Source organism: Emys orbicularis, chromosome 7 (genome assembly GCF_028017835.1).
Source record: "Emys orbicularis isolate rEmyOrb1 chromosome 7, rEmyOrb1.hap1, whole genome shotgun sequence".
Taxonomy (NCBI): Eukaryota; Metazoa; Chordata; order Testudines; family Emydidae; genus Emys; species Emys orbicularis.
The window spans coordinates 95,524,584-95,548,791 of record NC_088689.1 but is presented as its reverse complement, the minus strand read 5'-3'; the positions used below and the strand labels follow the sequence as shown (position 1 = coordinate 95,548,791).

The 24,208-nt window shown below is 39.5% G+C and overlaps 1 protein-coding gene across 1 annotated transcript in view; it reads right to left on the bottom strand.

Moving 5' to 3' along the window:
- HDAC11 (histone deacetylase 11) overlaps positions 1-17,959 on the bottom strand; it is a 59,485-nt gene extending 41,526 nt beyond the window's left edge. Inside the window, exons 1-3 of the mRNA XM_065408498.1 lie at positions 17,878-17,959; positions 14,665-14,736; positions 12,963-13,063 (exon numbers count right to left, since the gene is read on the bottom strand). Of these exons, the coding sequence (XP_065264570.1) occupies positions 12,963-13,063; positions 14,665-14,736; positions 17,878-17,944 (240 nt within the window). The 5' untranslated portion in view covers positions 17,945-17,959. The remainder of the gene's footprint in view (positions 1-12,962; positions 13,064-14,664; positions 14,737-17,877) is intronic.
- Between the last annotated feature and the right edge of the window lie 6,249 nt (positions 17,960-24,208).

The window sequence follows — 24,208 nt, the reverse complement described above, 5'->3', positions numbered from 1 at the left end:
GTGACAAAGTGTACCTAACCCATTTTTATTTGCGTTGATAATGCTACAGGAATTTAAAAAAGGATTCACCATATTCTGCTCAGAAGTGGGAGTAAGTAATTTTCTGAGGGTAATAATCCAATTGATGTTTTATTTTTAAATATTTCACTCCCTCACTGTTTAAGAGAGGTAAAATAAAAGCATGTATTAGACAGACCAAGTAAATCATTAACCATTTGAGTTTTTCTTTTGTTGCGAACACCCAAATGAAACTACTTGACAGTATTATTAAGTTTGACTCACAAAATAGTATGCACCACCATTTCAGAATGTTAGGTTTTAAGAGATCTTCACGTAGGCCCAGATCCTGCAAAGACTTGACTTATTCATGTGCTTAACTTTAAACATTATGAATAATCTCATTTATTCATTCACTGAGACTGTTCATGTGGATAAAGTTAAGCATATGCATAGAGGCGTCCATCTTTAGCAGGAACAGTTCCTTAACCTATATAAAACACCAATTTATTATAATGGAAAAGGTTAAAATATTTCCAGAATTGCTATCTATAGCAAGCAGTAGCTATGATTTTGGAGATCAAAGTTAAATCTAAACAAAAGAAACAGAAAAACAGCTTCAATGGAGAGATGTCACATTAAAGCAGACAGCATGAGAGTGATCAAAAGCAAACTTTGGTATACCATCTTTCATGTTATGCATCCAAGTACTACAAACCAGTATTTTTAACAGCTCATTAATGAAAATAAGCCAATTAAAATAATATCTTAGATGTTAAAAATAAAATGGTATTCATATCTTGAGTGGATTTCTGAAGGGAGTACCAAGTTCAAGGAAACAGCACATAAAGGTCTGAAGCCAATCAACTACTGAGACTTTCACATTTAGAATCTTATTAGGAACCAGACACTAAGGCCTTGTCTTCACTAGGGGAAAAAAGTTGTGTCTTAACTCAAGTTAACTAATACAACATAAAATCCTAGTGAAGACAAGGCAGTTTGCCATTTTCACATGAGTTAGGTTGAGGTTAACTGTATGCTTCCATAGTCTTTACCTTGCATACTACCTTGTGTGACAACTACAAACTGCCTTGTCTTCATTAGGGTTTTACTTTGTTTAACCACCCTTAGCTAACTCACATTATTTAAGACACAAGTTTTTGTCCTAGTGAAGACACAGCTAAGGCCCAATTTATTTTCATTAGTGCTGAGAACCTTTAATTCCAACTGAAATCAACAAGAATTGTGAGCATTCAGCTCCTCTGAAAATCAAGCACTAAAGTAATATTATACCTTTTTCTGGGGGGGAAAAAGTGCTTCAGCTAAAAACTTCTGCAGAACCACTTGCTCCATAAGGGCTGCAGACCTACCACCAGATCTTGCCATTTCACAGTTGCACCTCTCATTTTGCAGGTTAGGCTGCAGGAGAGATCTGCATAGGTAGGATGGTAGCAATAGTTTTAGTTAAGGTTGCCTAAGTATTTACATTACATTACTATTTTCATTCCATCATAACATACCATTTTTTTGGAATCTTTCAACTATTAGTCTTCGATTTTTTGGGTGGTAAATATTGAAAATTTCCTGGGATTTACATATGAATTTTTCAACCTTTTAAAGTGGTTATTCTATGCATCTCAAATATAAGCTTAATAAAGAGAAAATTTATATACAATTCTTGTGATTTTTGGACAGTTCTAGCATTGAAACAGTACAATGTTGAAAACTGGCAGTGAAATTGCTTTCATTGACGTGAAATGCCTTTTGAGTTTTCCAGTGAAAATTGCTTTTGATTTAAGTGTGTTATGAGGGCAATTCATGCAAGCTTTTTAATACTTTGAGCACAGCTTTTTTTAATCTTTAAAACACCTTTTACCTATATTCTAAGCAAAGGAAAGTTATGCTAGGCATGAGTACACTACAGACTCTTCCATAGGACCCATTTCTCATTAAAACGGGTAAAGATTTCCCAACTGTGGTCCAACTGGTTTGCTGCACTGCCCTTGCTGGTGGCCTACACAGAGGTCACTGGTCACAAGACATAGGCTCTCCTTATTTCCAGCTGCTTAAATCGTGTTAAAGACAGATAAAAATACATAAATATTTTTCAAATATTATTTTTCTATGTAGGTAATCATTGTCATTGCTACAGGACTGTTATATAATCGCAAATGAGAGGGGATACTCTCTTATTCATAGATTCATAGATTCTAGGACTGGAAGGGACCTCGAGAGATCATCGAGGCCAGTCCCCTGCCCTCATGGCAGGACCAAATACTGTCTAAACCATCCCTGATAGACATTTATCTAACCTACTCTTAAATATCTCCAGAGATGGAGGTTCCACAACCTCCCTAGGCAATTTATTCCAGTGTTTAACCACCCTGACAGTTAGTAACTTTTTCCTAATGTCCAACCTAAACCTTCCTTGCTGCAGTTTAAGCCCATTGCTTCTTGTTCTATCCTTAGAGGCTAAGGTGAACAAGTTTTCTCCCTCCTCCTTATGACACCCTTTTAGATACCTGAAAACTGCTATTATGTCCCCTCTCAGTCTTCTCTTTTCCAAACTAAACAAACCCAATTCTTTCAGCCTTCCTTCATAGGTCATGTTCTCAAGACCTTTAATCATTCTTGTTGCTCTTCTCTGGACCCTCTCCAATTTCTCCACATCTTTCTTGAAATGCGGTGCCCAGAACTGGACACAATACTCCAGTTGAGGCCTAACCAGCGCAGAGTAGAGTGGAAGAATGACTTCTCGTGTCTTGCTCACAACACACCTGTTAATACATCCCAGAATCACGTTTGCTTTTTTTGCAACAGCATCACACTGTTGACTCATATTTAGCTTGTGGTCCACTATAAACCCTAGATCCCTTTCTGCCATACTCCTTCCTAGACAGTCTCTTCCCATTCTGTATGTGTGAAACTGATTTTTCCTTCCTAAGTGGAGCACTTTGCATTTGTCTTTGTTAAACTTCATCCTGTTTACCTCAGACCATTTCTCCAATTTGTCCAGATCATTTTGAATTATGACCCTGTCCTCCAAAGCAGTTGCAATCCCTCCCAGTTTGGTATCATCTGCAAACTTAATAAGTGTACTTTCTATGCCAATATCTAAGTCGTTAATGAAGACATTGAACAGAGCCAGTCCCAAAACAGACCCCTGCGGAACCCCACTTGTTATGCCTTTCCAGCAGGATTGGGAACCATTAACAACAACTCTCTGAGTACGGTTATCCAGCCAGTTATGCACCCACCTTATAGTAGCCCCATCTAAATTGTATTTGCCTAGTTTATCGATAAGAATATCATGCGAGACCGTATCAAATGCCTTACTAAAGTCTAGGTATACCACATCCACAGCTTCTCCCTTATCCACAAGACTCATTATCCTATCAAAGAAAGCTATCAGATTGGTTTGACATGATTTGTTCTTTACAAATCCATGCTGGCTATTCCCTATCACCTTACCACCTTCCAAGTGTTTGCAGATTATTTCCTTAATTACTTGCTCCATTATCTTCCCTGGCACAGAAGTTAAATTAACTGGTCTGTAGTTCCACTCTGAAAATATTTGAAAAACCTTGTTTTTAGGTTAAGACTTAAGAGTATAACGGCACGAGGTGCTGTGCTCTATTTCCAGTTCCTGCTATAGGAACTGAGATTGCAAATAACCTCCCAATATTTTCTCAACACCTGACTGGATTAGGCCCTGCATGAAGCCATAAGACCCCTGCCACATTTGCTGTGCAGTAAACAATGAATCATAGAAAGCTCAATAAGCGGGTCTCCAGGATAAGCATTGAGGCTTGTCAAAATTTCTCAAAATTCTACATTTTGACAAAAAAATTCATACATTTGGCATTTTGAAAAAAAGGGGGAAATATGAAATGATTATGAGTTCTTCCTCTCTGTTATTAACAATTCAGAATGAACTTTGCGCAAGACAGAGTGTTAGGGTGGTGTCTAATAAAGCAGTTTCAGGTAATGGAATTTCTTTTTTTTCTATTTACGAAACCTAGGAAATGCCATTAAAAAGCATGTTAAGAGAAGATTAAGACTGCATATGTAAGCGTTCAGAAGTCAAGATGTGGTAAAGTTAAACTTAGCAGCTTAACTCTACCCTCTTGTACTTCTACTTTACAGTATACTCTAATTTGCATGATTGCAGACCATTTCTCACATAATACAATGTCATCTTATGCAATATTTTCTACATTTGTCTAAGGTGTGCAATAAATGAGACAGGGTTGTCCAGAAGCCCTTATCGCATCTTGCATGTAGATAGCTTGAATTCTGGCATATGCAAAGTAATGCCCAGCACTATAAAATGTTGCATATTTATCTGAAGTTATAGAGAAAAAATGTATATGATATTTATTGCATTCGTGAAATGGTATCTGCTCGTATAAGTAAGACCACCATACTGTACATGTACAAGAGACAGTTAAAACTGTGCATATAACGTTAATCTTAACATTTCTTGTCTTGAGTGATTAACCATTCACCCTTAACGTTCTCTTACTTTTTAAAAATGGGATTTTATTAATATTCTTAAGATAGAGGACAGTTTTTCTCAGTGATTCTTATGGAGCCAGATGCCAAAGTTACCTGACAAAGGCAGCTTATGTACTGATCGGTAAATCAAGTATCCACGTGACTAATGCCAGATGACCAAAGTTACAAAGCAAAAGCCTGAGTAGTAAAGCACACTAGACTGAACTAATGACAACCCCAGCCAATACCAAATGTGAGAGAATACTTCCACCACCTTTCAGCATACATGTTTTACTTATCTATAATTAAGCCGCCTTCTTTAATTGAATTTCCATGTATATAGTCACACTACATTACCCTACAAATAATATTTTCTGCAGGAATTCCTAGCGATCTTAATTTGATAGCTATTTGCCCAAGAATCTAAGTGACAGTCAAAATCAATTAACTGATTTCAAGAACTTTTTATAAAAGTTAAGAAAAGTAAATAACCAATGACCATTACAAAAAGTTTGTCAGTTAACATCAAAAACCAATGTAAAAAAAAGTCAAGGTGAGAAAAAAAAATGATACATCAACAATGCTTATTAAAAACAGAGACAGTGAGAGCGTCATAATGACAGCTGCATGACCTGAGGGATTTTCATACAAAAATCTGTAGGAATTTGGAGCCACAGAGAAATAACTACTGCTGTCCATGGAACTGGCTAAAAGAAGTCTAAGGATATCTGAAGATGTTTATTGTTTTACCTTGTATTTATTTATATATATATATATATATATATATATATATATATGCAAATTACCCACAGTAAAGTTTCTGAAAGATTGTCATAATTTCATAGCAATAAAACAATGTGTGTTTGTACAACAAATATAGACAATGGAATTTTTTATACTGAATTGTATAATTGATTGCTCTCCATTTCCTATTGTAAATAACATGTGTTTCATAAAAGACATACATCAAACTAAAAATCAGAGCGTCTGGGACATTTTTTGTGTGTGCCAAGAATGACCAATTTGGGTTTCCACATACAAAAAGTTAATAAGTTTTTTTTTATAAACTTAACTTAATTTGTAATTATATAAATTGATCAATTGCTCTTACAGCCTAAGGTGTGGAACAGTCTATGTGTTATAACATTCCCAGAAGAACACCACCTTGCATTCCACTGACACACAAGCAAAAGAGTGATCCAGTTTGCACAGGTAATTTCTATCACAGTGTTCACTCACACGTGTTATTGTAAAACAGTAAATTGTTTCTATTTTGTGCATCCCAGAAGTGTAAGATTTATAGGGTGCCAAATATTTCTTAGGGTTATTGGTGCTTATTTCTTTTTGAAATTTCAGAGTGCTGATTTGAAGTAAATGGATAAAGTATTTCTTTATATAACACAAATGTTGGAGCAAGATGGATACAAATATTAAAGCTAAATTCTTCATAATTAATTTATTGCCTTAGGGACCTCAAGCCTTCCAGGAAGCACCTGAAAATCTCCAGGGTCACATTCTGCAACTAGAACTATGCTTTTACTAAAGGCTGTGAAGGAAAACCCATACATCTCTGGATAACTTTTCAGTTAAAGATATACAGATACTAAAAAGCATAATTATTCCACTTAAAAATTCAATTTACAAGAGTTCTTCCTGATCTGTCCCCTCAGTCCTATCTTATCTCCCCTCCAACTGCCCTTCAGCCTGTCTTCTCCCCATCAAAAGATCTTATGTCAGCCTCTTCGGCTGCTACTAACACAGTGAATGTCCACCTGTCTCCCCACAGAAGTAGGGAATTTTCCAGGGGCTCTCTACCTCACCTTCAGTTTTGCTACAGCATTCTCATGACTGACACTCCACTCTGCATTCCGGGTAATATGAGCAGCTCTCATTGCTCATCAGAGCATGGGCTTAGATCTGCTGTTTGTAGATCTGTCCTTCACTTGTCTGAGTTAAAAGGCAGTCAAGCAGACTTTGTGTGGGCCTTTTCACACCAGACCTTAAAACTTTTACACTTTCAAACTGTAAGTCCTTCTAGCAAACTCCTACCAAGCAACCAAGAGAACACGGGACAGCTCACAAGTCATGCCTCTTGATTTCTATAGTTGCAGGAGCCATACAGACAGGAAGAGATGGTATGTAGAAAGATGCCATTATCCTGTGCATTCAGATGTGACAAGACTATTAGCCTAATGGAACTAGCCTTCTTTGTCCAAGACAAGTTTGAAAACCGTATTTGTTTTAGAGAGTAGGCTATGAAGATAAGTGAATCTTTGTTTATCCTGAGCCTGGTCAGGGCCATTGCTATCAGAAGTATTAATAGGAATTCATATGCAACCTTCCCTCACAAATAGATAGAGAACGTGTCTCCGTAACAATGTAACCTCTTTCCACAGCTTTGTGTGGAACACCACTACCTTTTGTTCAGGGGCATTGTGTACCGATATCTAGTATCTTGAGAAAGATACGGTCCACAACCTCCTGGCTCAGGGACAATTCATCTGACTCCACTAACAAACAGTTTAGCCAGTCTGTAACTATTTTTTCCTTTCTTGCTAGTTAGAGGACAAGGAGCACTCACTCCCAACACCTGTAGGGCTTCCCAGCACAGAAGGAATGTTCTGATACCCTCTGTTTGTAAATAAGGTGGCTTGCTTATCCATTTCCATTATGATTACCCTCTGGGATACTAGGCTTCTGAATGTCCTTAGTATATTTAGGACTGCACTTTCTCCCAGAACATTTATATGTAGCTATAGTTCCTAGACAAAGTACTCTGAGTGTGTAGTCTCCCAAGTAGGTTTTCAGACCCAAAACAGGAGTGACCCTGGTCACTACAGTTTGGAAGTCTATTTGTAATTGCAATTTCTCCCTGGACTGCCACCATGCCAGAGAGGTAAGGAGGTCAATTGTCAATCATGTATAAGGTGAGAGTCTGTAGCTTATGACTAAGGCTGCATGTCTGTCACAGAGGTCATGGAAGTCACGGATTCTGTGACTTTCTGTGATCTCTGTGACTTTTGCAGTGGCCAGCAGCATCAGTTTGGGTGTGTGGTAGGGGACTCAGGCTGGGGCAGGGAGTTGGGGTGCAGGGAGACGCTTACCTGGGGTGGGGAGCTCCCCAGCTCCCACCTGCACGTCCCTGCAGCAACTAGGCGGAGGGGCCAGGGGGATCTGCGTGCTGCCCATGCCCGCATGCGCCGCCCCCACAGCTCCCATTGGCTGCAGTTCCCAGCCAATGGGAACTGCAGAGCCGACGTTTGTGACAGGAGCAGAGTGTGGAGTCCTCCTGGCCGCCCCTCCACCTAGGAGTGCAGGGACATGCTGGTCGGAGCTGGGTAGGAAGCCTACCAGCCCTGCCAACCCTCCCCTCTCCCAGCACCAGCAAGGGTCCTGGGTCGTGCGCCGCCACCCGCCCTACCCAGGCACCAGCGGGGGTCCTGGGTCGCTGCCCGCCTCCCCTCCCCAGCACAGATCCCAGGCTGCACGCTGCCGCCCACGTCCCCCCCAGCACCAGTGAAGGTCCTGAGCCGCCACCACCACCCCCAGCACCCGCAACACCCAGGCCCAAGTTTTAGTTAGGGGTATATAGTAAAAGTCATGGACAGGTTTTTGTTTTACTGCCCGTGACCCATGACTTTTACTAAAAATACCCGTGACTAAAACATAGCCTTACTTTTGACCACTGAGACCTCAGAGTCCACTGAGGTCGATGACTGTAAAGCTGTCCTCCTCATAGGGATTAGGAACACCTGTATGGCACTTAGAACCATGCTATGCACGTGGTGCCTCCTTTCTTGCCTCAAGAAATTATGTAATGCATGTATGCTGGGTGGTCCTATGGAACCAAGGCTCAATAATGAGAGAAGCTCTGGTAAGAACAGAATCAATAAGGCATGAAGCATCAAGTGAGATTATAACAGGTGAGTCAAGAAGTTTAAAGATCAGTAGGAAGCAACATGAGTGACCAACATCACATGAGGAAGGGAGCCACTAGGCAGATGAATACAGTGCTCAAAAAATGAGATTTCAAGCCTGCTTTCATTGTCCAAAAGCAATGACGGCAAACTCAGAGCAGCTCCTTCTGAATTACAGCGTATAAGATCATTATTTTCTACTTACAAATACAGTTGGAGAGTTTCTAAATTCACATTCTATGTCATCTGTATTCATCTATCTCATTCTGTCCACGGCATCTTTTCTAGTACATTTTCAAAGAAAGATATTTCAACAAAAATAATCTTTTTACAATTAGAATAGTCAGTGAACCCTCTCTATTCAGTATTAATACGTAGCGATATCAACTGGCATTGTAAGCCTTCAAATACAGATGGCACGCAAGATTGTAATTAAGGTCTCTCTCACCCTTGAGCACACTTTTGTCTCTCTATTCTTTTGTATTCCAGTGCTACATACGTCTCTTGAAGCCTCTTTTTTCAACAGACTGGCACAAAGAAATTCCTAAACAAATGCCTTCCTAAAATTACATAAAACCTAAACCCATTAAGCAATTATTATTTGTAGAAGAACAACTAGGTATAGTATATTCTGTTTTTAATGCTCTATTCAACATTTACTCTAACTACTATAGCACTTTATTCTAAAATAAAACAGAATTTACCCTTGTAAAGACTAGAACCCTAGAGCTATGGAGGAAATTAATTGTGTTTCAAATGTTACTAATTTCCTTATGCTCACTTAAATTTGCCAAAAAATCATTTTGCCTGGAGCACAAGAAAAAACAAAAATGAGTACAATTAGCAGGATGACTTCAACATGTTAAGTATGTTGCAGAAGAGAATAAGACACAACCAACCAGTTACATTAAGTCCATTCCAAGTGATAGAAGCATTATGGTAAAGTCTACATTTGAGCCCTCTCCTTTGACAGCAGCCCACCAAAAGTCTTCACTCCTGCACATTTCACTTGCCATTATGCAATGTCTCCTTTTTTTATTATTATGGAGTGTTCAAAGGTATGCAATAAAGATGTAGTTCCTTTGGGGGCTTGGATGCTATCAAACTACAAGGGCAAAACTCACTTTGTTTAAGTGACTGGAAAACCTAACATGAAAGTATTGCTTTTGATTATGTACATTTTAGGGTGACACGGCTGTAAAGCAAAACCAGCTCCCATAGTCTATGTAGCACCGTAGTCTCTCTCATCTTCCCTTCTTTATTTTGAGTCTTTCACCAGAGCCTTTAATCCTCTTCCCACACTTTCCGTGACAACGGTACATTTGTTTATCATGCTGAGGGGTAATCTACATTCTACACAAGATTATTCTATAATGAAGCTGGTAGTAGCCTGATTACCAATTGTTTTTAGGCTTATGAATTTTTCTGATATACTTAAAATACAACTCTATTTTGTCCATTATCTTTCATAAAAGTTTATTCCAAAATGCTTTACAGAGAAAAGATAGTTACAAAGTTAAAACAAAAAATTCTAGCAAAGGGATAAGGGGATTTAGAAGGCATTTTCAACTGGAATTTTTTTTTAAAAAAGGAAAGTCTAAGTTCAGAGCCAAAGAAAAGCTGTCCCGAATGCCAGGAGCTATGAATAAGAAACATCTTGTACCAACAGTGGCAGGACTATACGATGGGACAAACAGCAGGCCGGTGCTAAGCAAGCATACTGAACAGTGAGGTAAGCAGACATGTATATTGTCTACAAGGTAAAGCTAGGACAAATCCAGGGAGAGTTTTAGGGCTTGATCCTGCACCACTGTTGTCAATGAAAGCTTTGCCACAGACTTCAATGGGTGCAGTATCAGGCAGTTAAAAAAGAAGGGCAATTTTTAGCTGAATCCTAAGGGCCAGTGCACTTGTTTAAGGACAGGGGTGGGTTGGTCATGTCTTAATATTTAAAAAAAAAAATTAAATCCAACTCTGATTCCAAAACCACCAAGCAATTAAATATTAAAAACACAGAGGGATCCTACAGGACAACTACATAGAAAAAAACAAGCATTCCTATGATTGTTCTTCCCTCCCCTTATCTCCCCTATGTCTGTTATCAATTGTGGTGTTGCTCTAAACCCTTTGGAAAGGAGGGACCCTGTCGCTGGTAAATTATATCACGCTCCTAGTCCTTTGGGTCGTATAATAAACAATGATAGCTCAAGTGAGAAAGGAGGAAGCGACATATTGGACATGCTGGAATCTGAAGAGCTCACGGGAAGCCAAAGGGAGAGGCTATGGTCATGGCAAGAGGGGAGGAAGGCACAGAGGAGGATTTTAGCCATGAAGCTAAGGCAGTGGAATACATGGGCAACATTGGAGAGGTAGCAAAAGCAGATTTTCAAAGGAGATGAGGGAAGAGAATACAACTTCAGAATCAAGGTTAGACAGAAAAGATAAATAGAAGGATTTATGTTGGCGGATGCTTCTGTCTCGGAGGCATTTATAAGACTTTTATCTACATTTCAAATAAGCTTATCAGAGAAGTTATAGGAGAACTTAATGAAGTTTTGCTTTGTTAGTAGTCATTCTGCATATATATATTACAGCATATAGCTGTCTTCTGTATATTTCAATTTTAGACTGACTACACCTGGGAAAGATATTGAAGGGAACCTGGAAACAACTATAAAAATGTATAAAAACAACAAGGAGTCCGGTGGCACCTTAAAGACTAACAGATTTATTTGGGCATAAGCTTTCATGGGTAAAAAACCTCACTTCTTCAGATTCTTCTCCATGCATCTGAAGAAGTGATTTTTTTTTACCCACGAAAGCTTATGCCCAAATAAATCTGTTAGTCTTTAAGGTGCCACCAGACTCCTTGTTGTTTTTGTGGATACAGACTAACACGGCTACCTCCTGATATAAAAATGTATAGCACTCATTCTGCTGATCTGTATTTGTAGTATTAGTATAAATACTTGTATATATCTTAACATGCTTATATTGCTTAATTATTTAACAAATTTCAAATAACCTGGTTCAGTTGATTTTTTTTCTCTCTCCAGGATTGCATTAGCTCTTCTGTCCATAGCATCACACTGGGAGCTCATGTTCAGCTGATTATCCACTATGACCCCCAAATCTTTTTCAGAGTCCATGCTTCTCAGGATAGAATCCCCCATGCTGTAAATATGGCATACATTCTTTGTTCCCAGATACATACATTTACATTTATGCATATCAAAATGCATATTGTTTGCTTGGGCCCTGTTTACCAAGTGACCCAGCTCACTCTGAATCAGTGACTTGTCCTCTTCATTATTTACTAGTCCCCCAATTTTTGTATCATCTGCAAACTTTATTAGTGATACTTTTATGTTTTCTTTAGGTCAATGATAAAAAATGCAATCTCTGTGGGACCCCAGTGGAAACAGAGTTGCTTCATGATGATTCCCTGTTTGCAATTATATTTTGAGACTTCTCAGTTAGCCAGTTTTTAAGCCATTTAATGTGTGCCATGTTAATTTTATATTGTTCTAGATTTTTAATCAAAATGTTGTGTAGTACCAAGTCAAACACCTAAGAGAAGTCTAAGTATATTATAGCAACACTATTCCCTTTATCAATCAAATGTGTAATCTCATCAGAAAAGACATCAATTTAGCTTGACAGGAGCTAATTAATATTGATTTGCACTAATCATGGTGCCCTCCTTTCATCCTTTATTGATCAAGTCCTGTATCAGCCGCTGCATTATTTTGACAGGGATTGATGTCAGGTTGATAGGCCTAAAACTACCCTTTTTAAAAATTGGTACAACATAGGCTTTTTCCCAGTCTTCTGAAACTTCCCCATTGCTCCAAGACTTATTGAAGGTCAACATTAATGGTCCAGTGAGCTCCTAGGCCAGCCCTTTTAAAACTCTTGGATGCAAATTACCTGTTGATTTAAAAATGTCTAGCTTTAATAGCTTCTGTTTAACACCCTCCAGAGTTAAAAGTGGAATAGAAAGAGTGTTATCACTATATGGTATCATCTGTTTTTTCCCCAAATACAGAACAGAAATATTCTAGTCTAGATTATGTTTAGATCTCATTTATGCTGTCACTTATTGCTAGGAAAGGAAGGAAAATATTGTAGGATACAGTTAATAACAGTCTTAGTGGCACCATTGCTCAGTCGCCCTTCACCTCAAGATATAGGCGCAGCCCTAATCTGTATCCAACGTAATCTCAAGATTACTGACAGCTTGTCAACTCTGCTGATGTAGAGACTTGACTTCCAGTACCAATTTCAACAATTATCACCGAACTTTTAAATGTTGTGCACTATGACAAATAGAGGTCTGACTCTGAAACAATAACTCTGAAAAAGAGTTAAAAAGTTAGAGGGAAAATCCAGAATATAGCTCTGGTAAACTGCTGAACTGGAATTTGCTGGTTCATTAATAACAGGCACTGACCAGGAAGAAGGAAGCAACATTATGCCAGTGGCAGCACATCTACTGCTTGAAATAAATTCCAAAAAGTGTATTTCAAAGATAACCAGTGGGTACAGCACCTTTAATTTATTCAGGTAGCGTCTTGTGTGGACAACCAACAGATCTTCTTCAGTAGCTTCTCGTGCTTGTACAATCAAGTCATCTGCAATTAATTTTTCTTCTGAAACAGCAGAAAAAAAAAGGAGGAAGAAAAATTGTTATTCAGCATTGTTGAACTTTCCAATTTTTCTCTACAATTTTAGAATCTGGCTTGTAGGTGTTGGAGCTCCTACAGTACTTTGCATTACATGGACTTTTGATTCAAAGTGCTAATAAATGCTTCAAACACACACTCTACACAAGTTATTAATCACATATAAATAATATAACAAAATTGTTTATGGATAAAACTAAAATAATGATAAGAATTTAATAATGCTCATAGGCCACTTTATAATTTCAAAGTGCTAATTTCTTTGTTTAAACTGGAAAGGAAAGGTAGGCAGTGAAGGTTTTAGAATAGAAGACAGATGAGGCTAAACACCAGAATAAATATCCAAAGGGCACTCATAGTTTAAACATGGATACAATTTGAAAACTCTGGTCCTGGTATCAGCAATTATTCACCTTGATTCTTTAATATATTTTACTGCAAATTCCACAGTCGCGCACTGACATTTAATTCACTGAATCATCAGAGCAGGAAATGCCAAAATTCAAAGAATAATAATTACTTAGGGAGTTCTGATAAGAAGTGAACATCTAGGCTTAATTGGTACATTTAACATTGTCAAACCCCTATTGATATTTAATTTGCAGAAGCCTGGGAGCAATTACTTGCTCTCCATATTTGGTGGCCCATAGGCTTACATAAAATTAAGTTTTACCAGTACAAACTACACCTCTACTCCGATATAACGCGACCCGATATAACACGAATTCGAATATAACACGGTAAAGCAGCGCTCCGGGGGGGCGGGGCTGCGCATTCTGGTGGATCAAAGCAAGTTCAATATAACGCGGTTTCACCTATAATGCGGTAAGATTTTTTGGCTCCCGAGGACAGCATTATATCGGGGTAGAGGTGTACTGCTTTCCTAAATATCATCCCAAGATGTCTGTACATGGAGATATATATATATATATATATATATATATATATATGTGTGTGTGTGTGTGATATTTTTAACGCAAGCAGGAACATATGTGGATACATTTGCTGGACGGTATACCAAACTTCATTTCAGTGCATCAGGGATGACTAAGCAACACCCATAGTGGAGAACAGTTATGCATGCTTTATCTATGGTGATCAACTGTTAAAAGTATAACACCAGTGATCATCACATAATTGTTTATGCAGTGTTGCTGTAGCCATGTGGGTCCCAGGATATTAGAGAGACATGGTGGGTGAATTAATATCTTTTATTGGACCAACTTTTGTTGCTGAGAGAGACAAGCTTTCCAGCTTACACAGAGCTCTTCCCAGACCTGAAGAGCTCTGTGTAAGCTCGAAAGCTTGTCTCTCTCACCAACAGAAGTTGGCCCAATAAAAGATATTACCTCACCTACCTTGTCTCTATAATTGTTTATATTATATAGTACCAGAGTATGTGTCTGCTGAGCAACTACACTTTGTGAAAAGCCTTCTTAATGCAGCTGCAAAAAGAATGCAATCTGACGGATTTTGTTTCCACTGGCATAGTATAAAAGAATATCTGCAACAAAGTCTGCACTGGTAGAACTTTTGTGTTCCTACTGACCAAGGCTTGAAAAACCCACCTTGCCAATTCACCCAGCTCACGTAGAAATTTTTCCTAGATGAGCAGGGCCAAGGAGGCAACAACTTCTTCCCTGAAGGGAGAAGTAAGTATCAGAACAGAATAGCCAAAATGCCTCTAGTAGTTTTCCAGTCAGGGAATACAGGGAACAGACTGCCCCTTCTCTTCTACGAAATGGGAGAGGGGAGAAAAGAGACTGAACATAAGAATGGCCATACTGGATCAAACCAAAGGTCCATCTAGCCCAGTATCCTGTCTACCGACAGTGGCCAATGCCAGGTGCCCCAGAGGGAGTGAACCCAACAGGCAATGATTAGGTGATCTTTCTCCTGCCATCCATCTCCACTCTCTGACAAACAGAGGCTAGGGACACCCCTTCCTAACCCATCCTGGCTAATATCCATTAACAGACTTAACCTCCATGAATTTATCCAGTTCTCTTTTAAACACTGTTATAGTCCTGGCCTTCACAACCTCCTCAGGCAAGGAGTTCCACAAGTTGACTGTGCGCTGTGTGAAGAAGAACTTCCTTTTATTTGTTTTAAACCTGCTGCTCATTAATTTCATTTGGCGGCCCCTAGTTCTTGTATTATGGGAACAAGTAAATAACTTTTCCTTATTTACTTTCTCTACATCTGGGGCCATCAGTTTTTCCTTGAGGAACTGGAGAGTGAAGAGCAGAGGTGTCCACATGAAGAAGAGGAGCTGGAAGAAACACCAATGTGTCCAGAAGGGCAGCAACCTCAGAGGAGCTCAACAAAGGCAGAAGGCCCCAGCGTTCATTAATTGGGGGATAGAGGGGATGGAAGTCAAGATTCATTGACTGAAGAGGGGGACTGGGAAAGATCCCAGAATTAATTAACTGGGGAGAATATCAGAATGCATTTAATGCACCCCTGAGGGGAAGAATTTAATTCATGTGCAGAGGCAGAGTTGCTTTATTGACGGAAGAATTAATATGTGGCAATGTCAATGCAATAGGCATGGCTCTGGGTGGGCCACTGGCTTGGGCATGATGTGTTTCACAGGTGTTTTTGACCTGGCCAAGTAATCTCAGTTCTCGGGTGAAAAGGTGTTGAAGTTTTACAAGCTCTGACCTTAATTCTTATATTTGAAATTCCCAACAGCATTTCTGCACAGAACTTTTCATCTGTGTAAACAGCAATATTAGTGCCTCTCAGCACTCTAATCTTTATGCCTCTATCAGATGACCTCAAAGCACTTTACAAACATTAATTATCACAACAATATTATGAAATAGTAAGGAATGGATATATGCAAGCCACAGTTAGTCTCCTTCTTCCTGAAATGTCATTTGCTACTTAATTTGAAATATATTAGGTTCCATCAGCAATCTCAAGAGTAAGTTAGATTCACACCATATATAATTTAATGCAGCAAGCTAGTCATTAAAACTTTTTTAGTGGTAAGAGTCAGGGTGGAATGTTCTCTCTTCTGCTATACTGTTCCAAAGAGAGATTGAAGCAATCAAAATGCTCCAGTTACATTCAGTCATACTCAGTGCTTCCCCTTGGAAGTCAAGTATTTTACATGTTTACAAGGATCACAATGCATAAGAAAGATTTTTTTTTCATTCATTTCAGTAGAATTGTGGAGCCATCGTGCAGTTTTAGTTTCAGGATTAGCTTTAAAATAAATAGTAACTGGAACTGCAAAACAGCATCTGCTTCCAGTGTATAAAGACAACCTTTTATTAATTTATCTTCCCCTCTCATCACCTTGTAATCTAGTACTGATAGAAAACATTTAGTAATCAATTTGTAACCACAATGAACACTAAGTACATTAAATGTCAAAATGTTCATTACATCATTATGGTTTGAAAAACAGAACAGAGTCAGTTGGTAAAGTGGTCTTTTGTGGATAGGGGTCATCTGTGTCTGACAAGTGTTTGACAGTATATGTCAAAAGGCAGTCTCTCAGAATACGTGTGTCAACTGGCATTAATTTGGCCTTCTTTCTGATAATCTCAGAGAGACTAAAAATTAAATGGGTATCGAGATTGAACTCTAACAGATGTGGATGCAGCAGATCTGGTATACTTGCACTTTTTCATCCTGTTCTGAGGATAAATAATTTACTGAGTACCAACAGGATGCTTTGTACTCTAAAAACATAGGGCCTTTGCCTTCTACACCTGAATCAGCACAAGAGTTCCCTGTTAGAGTCCAACAGTTCGATTCATAGTACTAACTTCATAGGTGATGCAATGTGAAAACAGACAAACATGTTTAAGATTCTCAAACAATTTTACGTTAATTTCTCTTTAAAATATGTAGCACAAACAGAATAGTTTATATGGTTTGTTATAAATGTTTTATTGGCATGAATTTGGGATCTTCTCTACCATATACAGTTTGTGAAGTACTTTGGCAGAATCTGAAAAATTCACTTGATCCTCTGTTATTGAAAAGTAGGGAACTTTCTGCAGTGATTGGAATTTTGCATGCGAAGCTACCATTAAAGAGATTCTAGCTTTTACGATTTGAAAATAACCTACTAATGCATTTCTGCCTTCATGAGTCTTTATACAGGCAGCTCCTGTACTTTTGCTGTTGCTCATAGTTTTGCCCAGCAGTGGGTCAGAATGAAATTAACCAACTAGTTATTTTTCCTGCTGTTTTTCAAACCCAATGGCAGAGTGAAACTGACAACCATTATGTGAGTTTCACTCTACATACACACAGCACCACAGAAATGCAGCCATAACTGGGGTGGAAAGTTCTTGGCAAAATATTGGTGGGGAAGAAAGTGCCAAGGACAGTGGAGCAAACCCATGCTTTAAAGAAAACTGCTGCGGTTTCTTTAATGTCCAAGCAGATCAGATAGAATCTCAGTTTTTAAATTCTCACTTGCAAGAACGTCAACAGTGTAAAGTGCATGGACCTCAATTTACATAAGAAATGTTAAGGGCAAGTTAACCTTGCTGAGATTTAAGTTTGTGGTTTCACAGACACTAAAGCATTACAAAGAATTTAAAGTATTTAAAAAGAAAAAAGCATGGTTTGCCCAGAAAGTAAAAGCAAGACAGACAGTAATGTAGAGCAGCTATTGTCTATATTAGCAATAACTATAGTTAATTTTTATAGAGCCTGCATGCAATTACTTCTGTTCCATTTTCTTTGCACAAGTGTCAGTTTAACACTACTTAAACAAAAGTTGAATAATAAGTGTAACCTTGTCATTATGTTACCTTTCAAGAAATTGATTACTTTCCCCCATTTCCCTGCATCAAACGGATGTAGCTTCTCCAATCCCATAAATGTGATGTTGTAGTCTGGAGAATATACAATTGGCCAGCATGTTGGTGGAACTTCATGATACAGCTCAGTTCTGTGAGGCCTTAACGGGAAAAAAAAATAGAACCATCACTCTTCCTAACAATTGGTAAAGGAAAATCTAATGACCTCACCCCATGTTAAGCAGTGGGGCCATTGTCTGGCTTGTTGAGAACATAAGAATGGCCACACTGGGTCAGACCAATGGTCTTTCCAGCCCAGTATCTCGTATTCTGACAGTGGCCAACACCAGATGCTTCAAAGGGAATAAACAGAACAGGGCAATTATCAACTGATCCATCCCATCATCCAGTCCCAACATCTGACAGTCAGAGACACAGGGACACCCAGAGCATGGGGTTGCACCCATGACCATCTTGGCTAATAGTAACTGATGGACCTATCCTCCAGGAACTTATCTAATTCATTTTTGAATCCAGTTATAGCTTCTGCCTTCACAACATCACTGGCCAACAAGCTCCACAGGTTGACTGCATTGTGTGAAGAAGTACTTCCTTTTATTTTAAACCTGCTGCCTATTAATTGCATTGGGTGACCCCTGGTTCTTGTGTCATGTGAAGGAGTAAATAACAATTCCTTATTCACTTTCTCCATCCCATTCATGATTTTATAGGCCTCTAACATATCCCCCCACTGTCTCTTTTATAAAATGAATAGTCCCAGTCTTTTTAATCTCTCCGCATACGAAAGCTGTTCCATACCCTTAATCGTTTTTGTTGCCCTTCTCTGTACCTTTTCCCTTTTCTAATTTTTCTTTTTTCAGATGGGGCAATCAGAAGTGCATGCAGTATTCAAGGTTTGGACATACCATGAACTTATATAGCGGCATTATGATATTTACTGTCTTATTAGCCATCCCTTTCCTAATGGTTCCTAACATTCCATTAGTTTTTCTGTCATTGCACATTAAGCAGATGTTTTCAGAGAACTATCCACAATGACTCAGAGATTCTTTTTCTGAGTATTAATAGCTAATTTGGACCCCATCATTCTGTATGTATAGTTGGAATTATGTTTTCCAATATGCATTACTTTGTATTTATCAACATTGAATTTCATCTGCCATTTTGTTGCCCAATTACCCAGTTTTGTGAGATCCCTGTGTAACTCTTTGCAGTCAGCTCTGGACTTAACTCTCTTGGGTAATTTTGAATCATCTGCAAACTTTGCCACCTGTTTCCCCCCTTTTCCAGATCATTTATGAATATCTTGAACAGCACTGGTCCCAGTATAGATCCCTGGGGGACACGACTATTTACCTCTCTCCATTCTAAAAACTGACCATTTATTCCTACCCATTGTTTCCTGTCTTTTAACCAGTTACTGATCCATGAGAGGACCTTTCCTCTTATCTCATGACTCCTTAACTTTGCTTAAGAGCCTTTCGTGATGGACCTTGTCAAAGGCTTTCTAAAAGTCCAAGTACACTATATCCACTGGATCACCCTTGTCTACATGTTTATTGACCCCTCAAAGAATTCTAATAAATTGGTGTGCCATGATTACCTTTTACAAAAGCCGTGTTGACTCTTCCCCAACAAATTGTGTTTCAGCTATGTGTCTGATAATGCTGTTCTCTACTATAGTTTCAACCAATTTGCCTAGTACTGAAGTTAGGCTTACTGGCCTGTAATTGCCAGGATCGCCTCTGAAGCCTTTATTAAAAATTGGCATCACATTAGCTATCCTCCAGTCATCTGGTACAGAAGCTGATTTAAGTGATAGGTCAAATACCACAGTTAATAGTTCTGCAGTTTCATATTTGAATTCCTTCAGAACTCTCGGATGAATACCATCTGCTCCTGGTGACTTATTACTGTTTATTAATTAGTTCCAAAACCTTATCTCAGAGGCGATGCGTAGAGGAGTATGGAGGGTGTTAAGGGCCCCCCGGATTGGCCTGCTGGGGACAGGGGCTCTGTCCTTCTCTCCCTGTGCCTCCCCTCCAGCATGTTTGGCCACTTTCCCTGACAGCCGGGCAGGGAGTGGAATGGAGCCACTTCTGCCTGAGAGAGCCGTGCGGGGAGGCTGCGGCTCCAGCTGTCATCTCCCCCACTCGGGTGGGAGACTGCTGGGAAAACCAAACATATGGTAACCCACCCCCCCCAAAACCCTGCCACCCTCACTTCTGCATTGCTGCTGGCCATGGCGCTGGCTTTAGAGCTAAGTGCCCGGCCAGCAGGCTTCCCTCTGGGGCTGCCCACCTCTGAAGGCAACAGCCCTGCCAGCAGCAGGGCAGAAGCGTGGCAATCCCATGACCCCCCCCTGCAATAGCCTTGCAACCGTCTCACCCTGACTGCCTTTTGGGTCTGGACCCCCACAGATTACAACACCATGAAATTTCAGATGTAAACATCTGAAAACGTGATATTGACTCATTTTAAAAACCCCTGGCCATGAAATTGACCAAAATGGACTGTGAACTTGGTAGGGCCCTACTCATGTCCAAGCACCTGAATTAAGCAGTATATCAAAACACACAAAGAAGATGCAAATGATTATGTACATTAACTCATTCCAGCACTAAATTCAATTATTGACAAAACTGAGTTCCATTTCTACCTGTTCCACCCTTCTCCAAGTTGATTAAACACTAACCCATTTTAAATTTTAAAACTTAGGTCCAGTTTTTCACTTGACATAATCTAAAGTTTATTTTGATTTACTGGGCTCAAGTTTCAAAGTTTTGTTTCTAAATACAAGTCAAAATGTACTGTCCCTACACATTAAGTATATAAGTAAGGAAAGATGCTCAACCAAACCTAAAACTCTATGGAAATACAAAACACATTGGAAATTTAGGGTCCAAACTGTAATCTTTATTCACACAAAACTTCCACAGAGATTATTAGAAATTCTTCCTGAGTCAGGACTACAGAATCACGTTGTGATTGTTCTATTGTCTTTCATACAAACTGTACCTCTTGCAAAATTAAAAAACATTTTTTTAAAATCATGCCTCAGTCTAAAAATATTTTACCTACTATAGTTAAAATTAATACCTACAATTCCTGGAGATAACAGGAAAAATATTGGGGGGAAGGGGTTCTTTCCAGAATCGGACACCACTTTTTTATAGTCAGTTCTCCCTTTTGTCTGTGTGGGTTATTTTTCACACAACAATGGAGAGAAATTAAACACACACAAAAACTCAGGAAAATATTATTGTAATTCAGGATGGATTAAAATTCATTTTTTTAAAATGGATTTTTAATTTAAATTAATTGTTTATTTTTAAAAGAAAAGTATTTAAAATTAAATTTGAAATTATGGCAAACTAATGTTAAGGCCTAAACTTACTATATTCTTTTAAAATCATGTACATTAAATAAAGAAAATATTAAGCAATACACTTGCTGCCGAAATTTTAAAAAAAGTCAAATCACTGAACTGGTGAAAGTCACTAAGCTAAGCACCTGGAACCAAAGTTTGTTGAAGTGCTACAACCAGCTTTTGACAGTAGTAGAAAGAATATATTTTTCTTTTCAGTATATTCAACTAGTTTAGTTCAAAGACTAATTCATACAAAGTTAAGAAACCAAGTGGAAGCTTAAAAAGCATAAAAGCTTGATTTCCTCTTCCTATCTATGAATAAAAACAATGTGTGAGAGGATGAGATCTACTAATTCTAAAGTCTTGAAGGACACAGTGCCAGAAACAATCAGTTCAATTTACTAACCATGATAATACCTGCGATTAATAAATTATTTATTTTCAACATGTTTTGATAACTTACTTTTTTTCTTCTGTATCCAAAACATTTAAGGCAGTTTGGTTTACTTAATAAAAACAATTTTAAAATGCTGGTTTTGTGCTTTTTTAATTGTATTCCAATTTCCATCCAATTGCAGTTTGGCACAAATCACAAATAACAAATTAACCTAGTAAATAATAAATGCATCATTTGTCATTTTCTAACATAATAAAAAGGTAAAAATTAAGAATCTGAATAAATGTATGTTAAGCTATATACCTTGCTTAAATAAATGTGTATAGATATGGTTATCCTCCTACTTAGCAAAATGAAGTACCAAATTTAGTGTAAAAGCTATATTTAGCTGCACATCAACTTGTTTTAAGGGTTATTGACTAATGAGATTCTACCTTTCTTCAGGAAAATAAGAAGTACAAATGGAAAAATGGATTAAAATCAATTATTTAAATAAAGTTTCCTGTTTGTTGATTTCAAATCATTATTAAAAATGGTGATTGAAATCAGTCCATCCTGCTGTAAAACCACAAAAATTGGTAAGGGTACTCTTGGGTTCTCCATAAATTACTTAAAGCTTTAGGAAGTGGATGGGTCCTTAAGTTCGCATGTTTATTTCCAGTGCTACAAAGTATTATAAATGGTCTTGAAAATCACCAAAAATGTATTACATAATTTTCAGGAGCAGGTGTAGTACCTGAAACTACTTTTAACTCATTTTTAAAACTGATCACATTTCACCTTGACTACATCGATTAAAATAATGCCAAGAATAACAGCTAAGGGAAAGAGAGATTATGAGATGTGAGGAAAGATGGATGGTCAGATGAGCTAGAATAATAGATAACCAATGAATGAAGCAGAGCAACGCAAAAAGGCTGTTCCATCAAGAGCTGTGCTGGAGACTGTGGTACAAAACAGTGGAGCTACCGTGAAGCAGGTCAGAGAACAAAGGCTGATGTTGGACAAGTGGAGGAAACTGACTTGGGAGGGGAAACACAGAGACTCAGGAGCGACGGGTACTGCAGAAACAAGATGCTTGGCGTGGTCAAGGGGTGAAAGGCTGGTGTAGAGGAAGCTGGGAGGGGAGCAGTAAGGGAGGGTCTCCCTGGGGCGGGACAGGTAAGGGGGAGGGTTGGGCAGGAGGCCGGCGCTTGTCGTCTCCTGTGCTCGTTCAAATCCCGCTGCCGTCACCTGCAAGGACGGTCCCTGTCAGGCTCCGCCCCCCGGGGCGATACAGGCCAGTGCCTGCCAGCCAGGCCAGGACCGGCTCTGAGCCAACCCCACCTGCCTACGGGGCGGAGACAGCGACCATGGGGGCCCTGATGGGGCCTCGGCCGTGCAGCCAGGCCTGGAGCGCTGCAGCCCCCTCCCTCGGCCCGGGGTCTGCTCCCTCCCTCCCGGCGGCGCCACAACCACTGTCCCGACTCAGGGAGCGAGGCCCCCGCCTCGCCGGGAGGGGCCGGGCGTGGCCCCGCCTGTCTAACAAGGCCCGGGCCAGCCTGGATCGCGTCAGCTACTCACATCCCCCCGGCCGCCTTCTGCCAGCCAGCGCTCCGCCGCGGGAGGGGCGGGGCCGAGCCGAGCGGAGCCGCCCCACACCGCGGGCGGGAGGAGGAGACAGGAGTGGCCCGGCCCAGGACGGAGCGGGCGGCACTGGCTGTGCAAGGATGCGGGGGGCATCCGGGGGGACCCTGGGCTGGGGGGCAGGAGCTAGGAAAGGGGGGCTGGGCTGGAGGGAGGAGAGAGGGGGAGGGAGAAGTGAGGTGGAAGAGTCTCTTGCCCCAAGAAGAACAGGAGTATCTGTAAAAAGCAGCAGAGAGTCCTGTGGCACCTTTAAGACTAACAGATGTATTGGAGCATAAGCTTTCGTGGGTGAATGCCCACTTCGTCGGATGCATCCGACGAAGTGGGCATTCACCCACGAAAGCTTATGCTCCAATACATCTGTTAGTCTTAAAGGTGCCACAGGACTCTCTGTTGCTTTTTACAGATCCAGACTAACACAGCTACCCCTCTGATACAGGAGTATTTGTGGCACCTTAGAGATTAACAAATTTATTGGAGCATAAGCTTTCGTGGGCTACAGCCCACTTCATTGGATGCATAGAATGGAAGATATAGTGAGGACATGTATATACATACAGAGAACATGAACAGGTGGGAGTTGCCCAACCAACTCTAAAAGGCTAATTAAGATGAACTGTTGTCAGCAGGAAAAAAAAAACTTTTATAGTGATAATCAAGCTAGCCCATTTAAGACAGTTTGACAAGAAGTTGTGAGGATACTTAACATGGGGGAAATAGATTCAATGTGTGTAATGGCTCAGCCATTCCCAGTCTCTATTTAAGCCTAAATTGATAGTATCTAGTTTGCATATCAATTCAAGTTCAGCAGTTTCTCGTTGGAGTCTGTTTTTGAAGCTTTTCTGTTGCAAAATTGCCACTTTTAAATCTGTTACTGAATGGCCAGAGAGGTTGAAGTGTTCTCCTACTGGTTTTTGAATGTTATGATT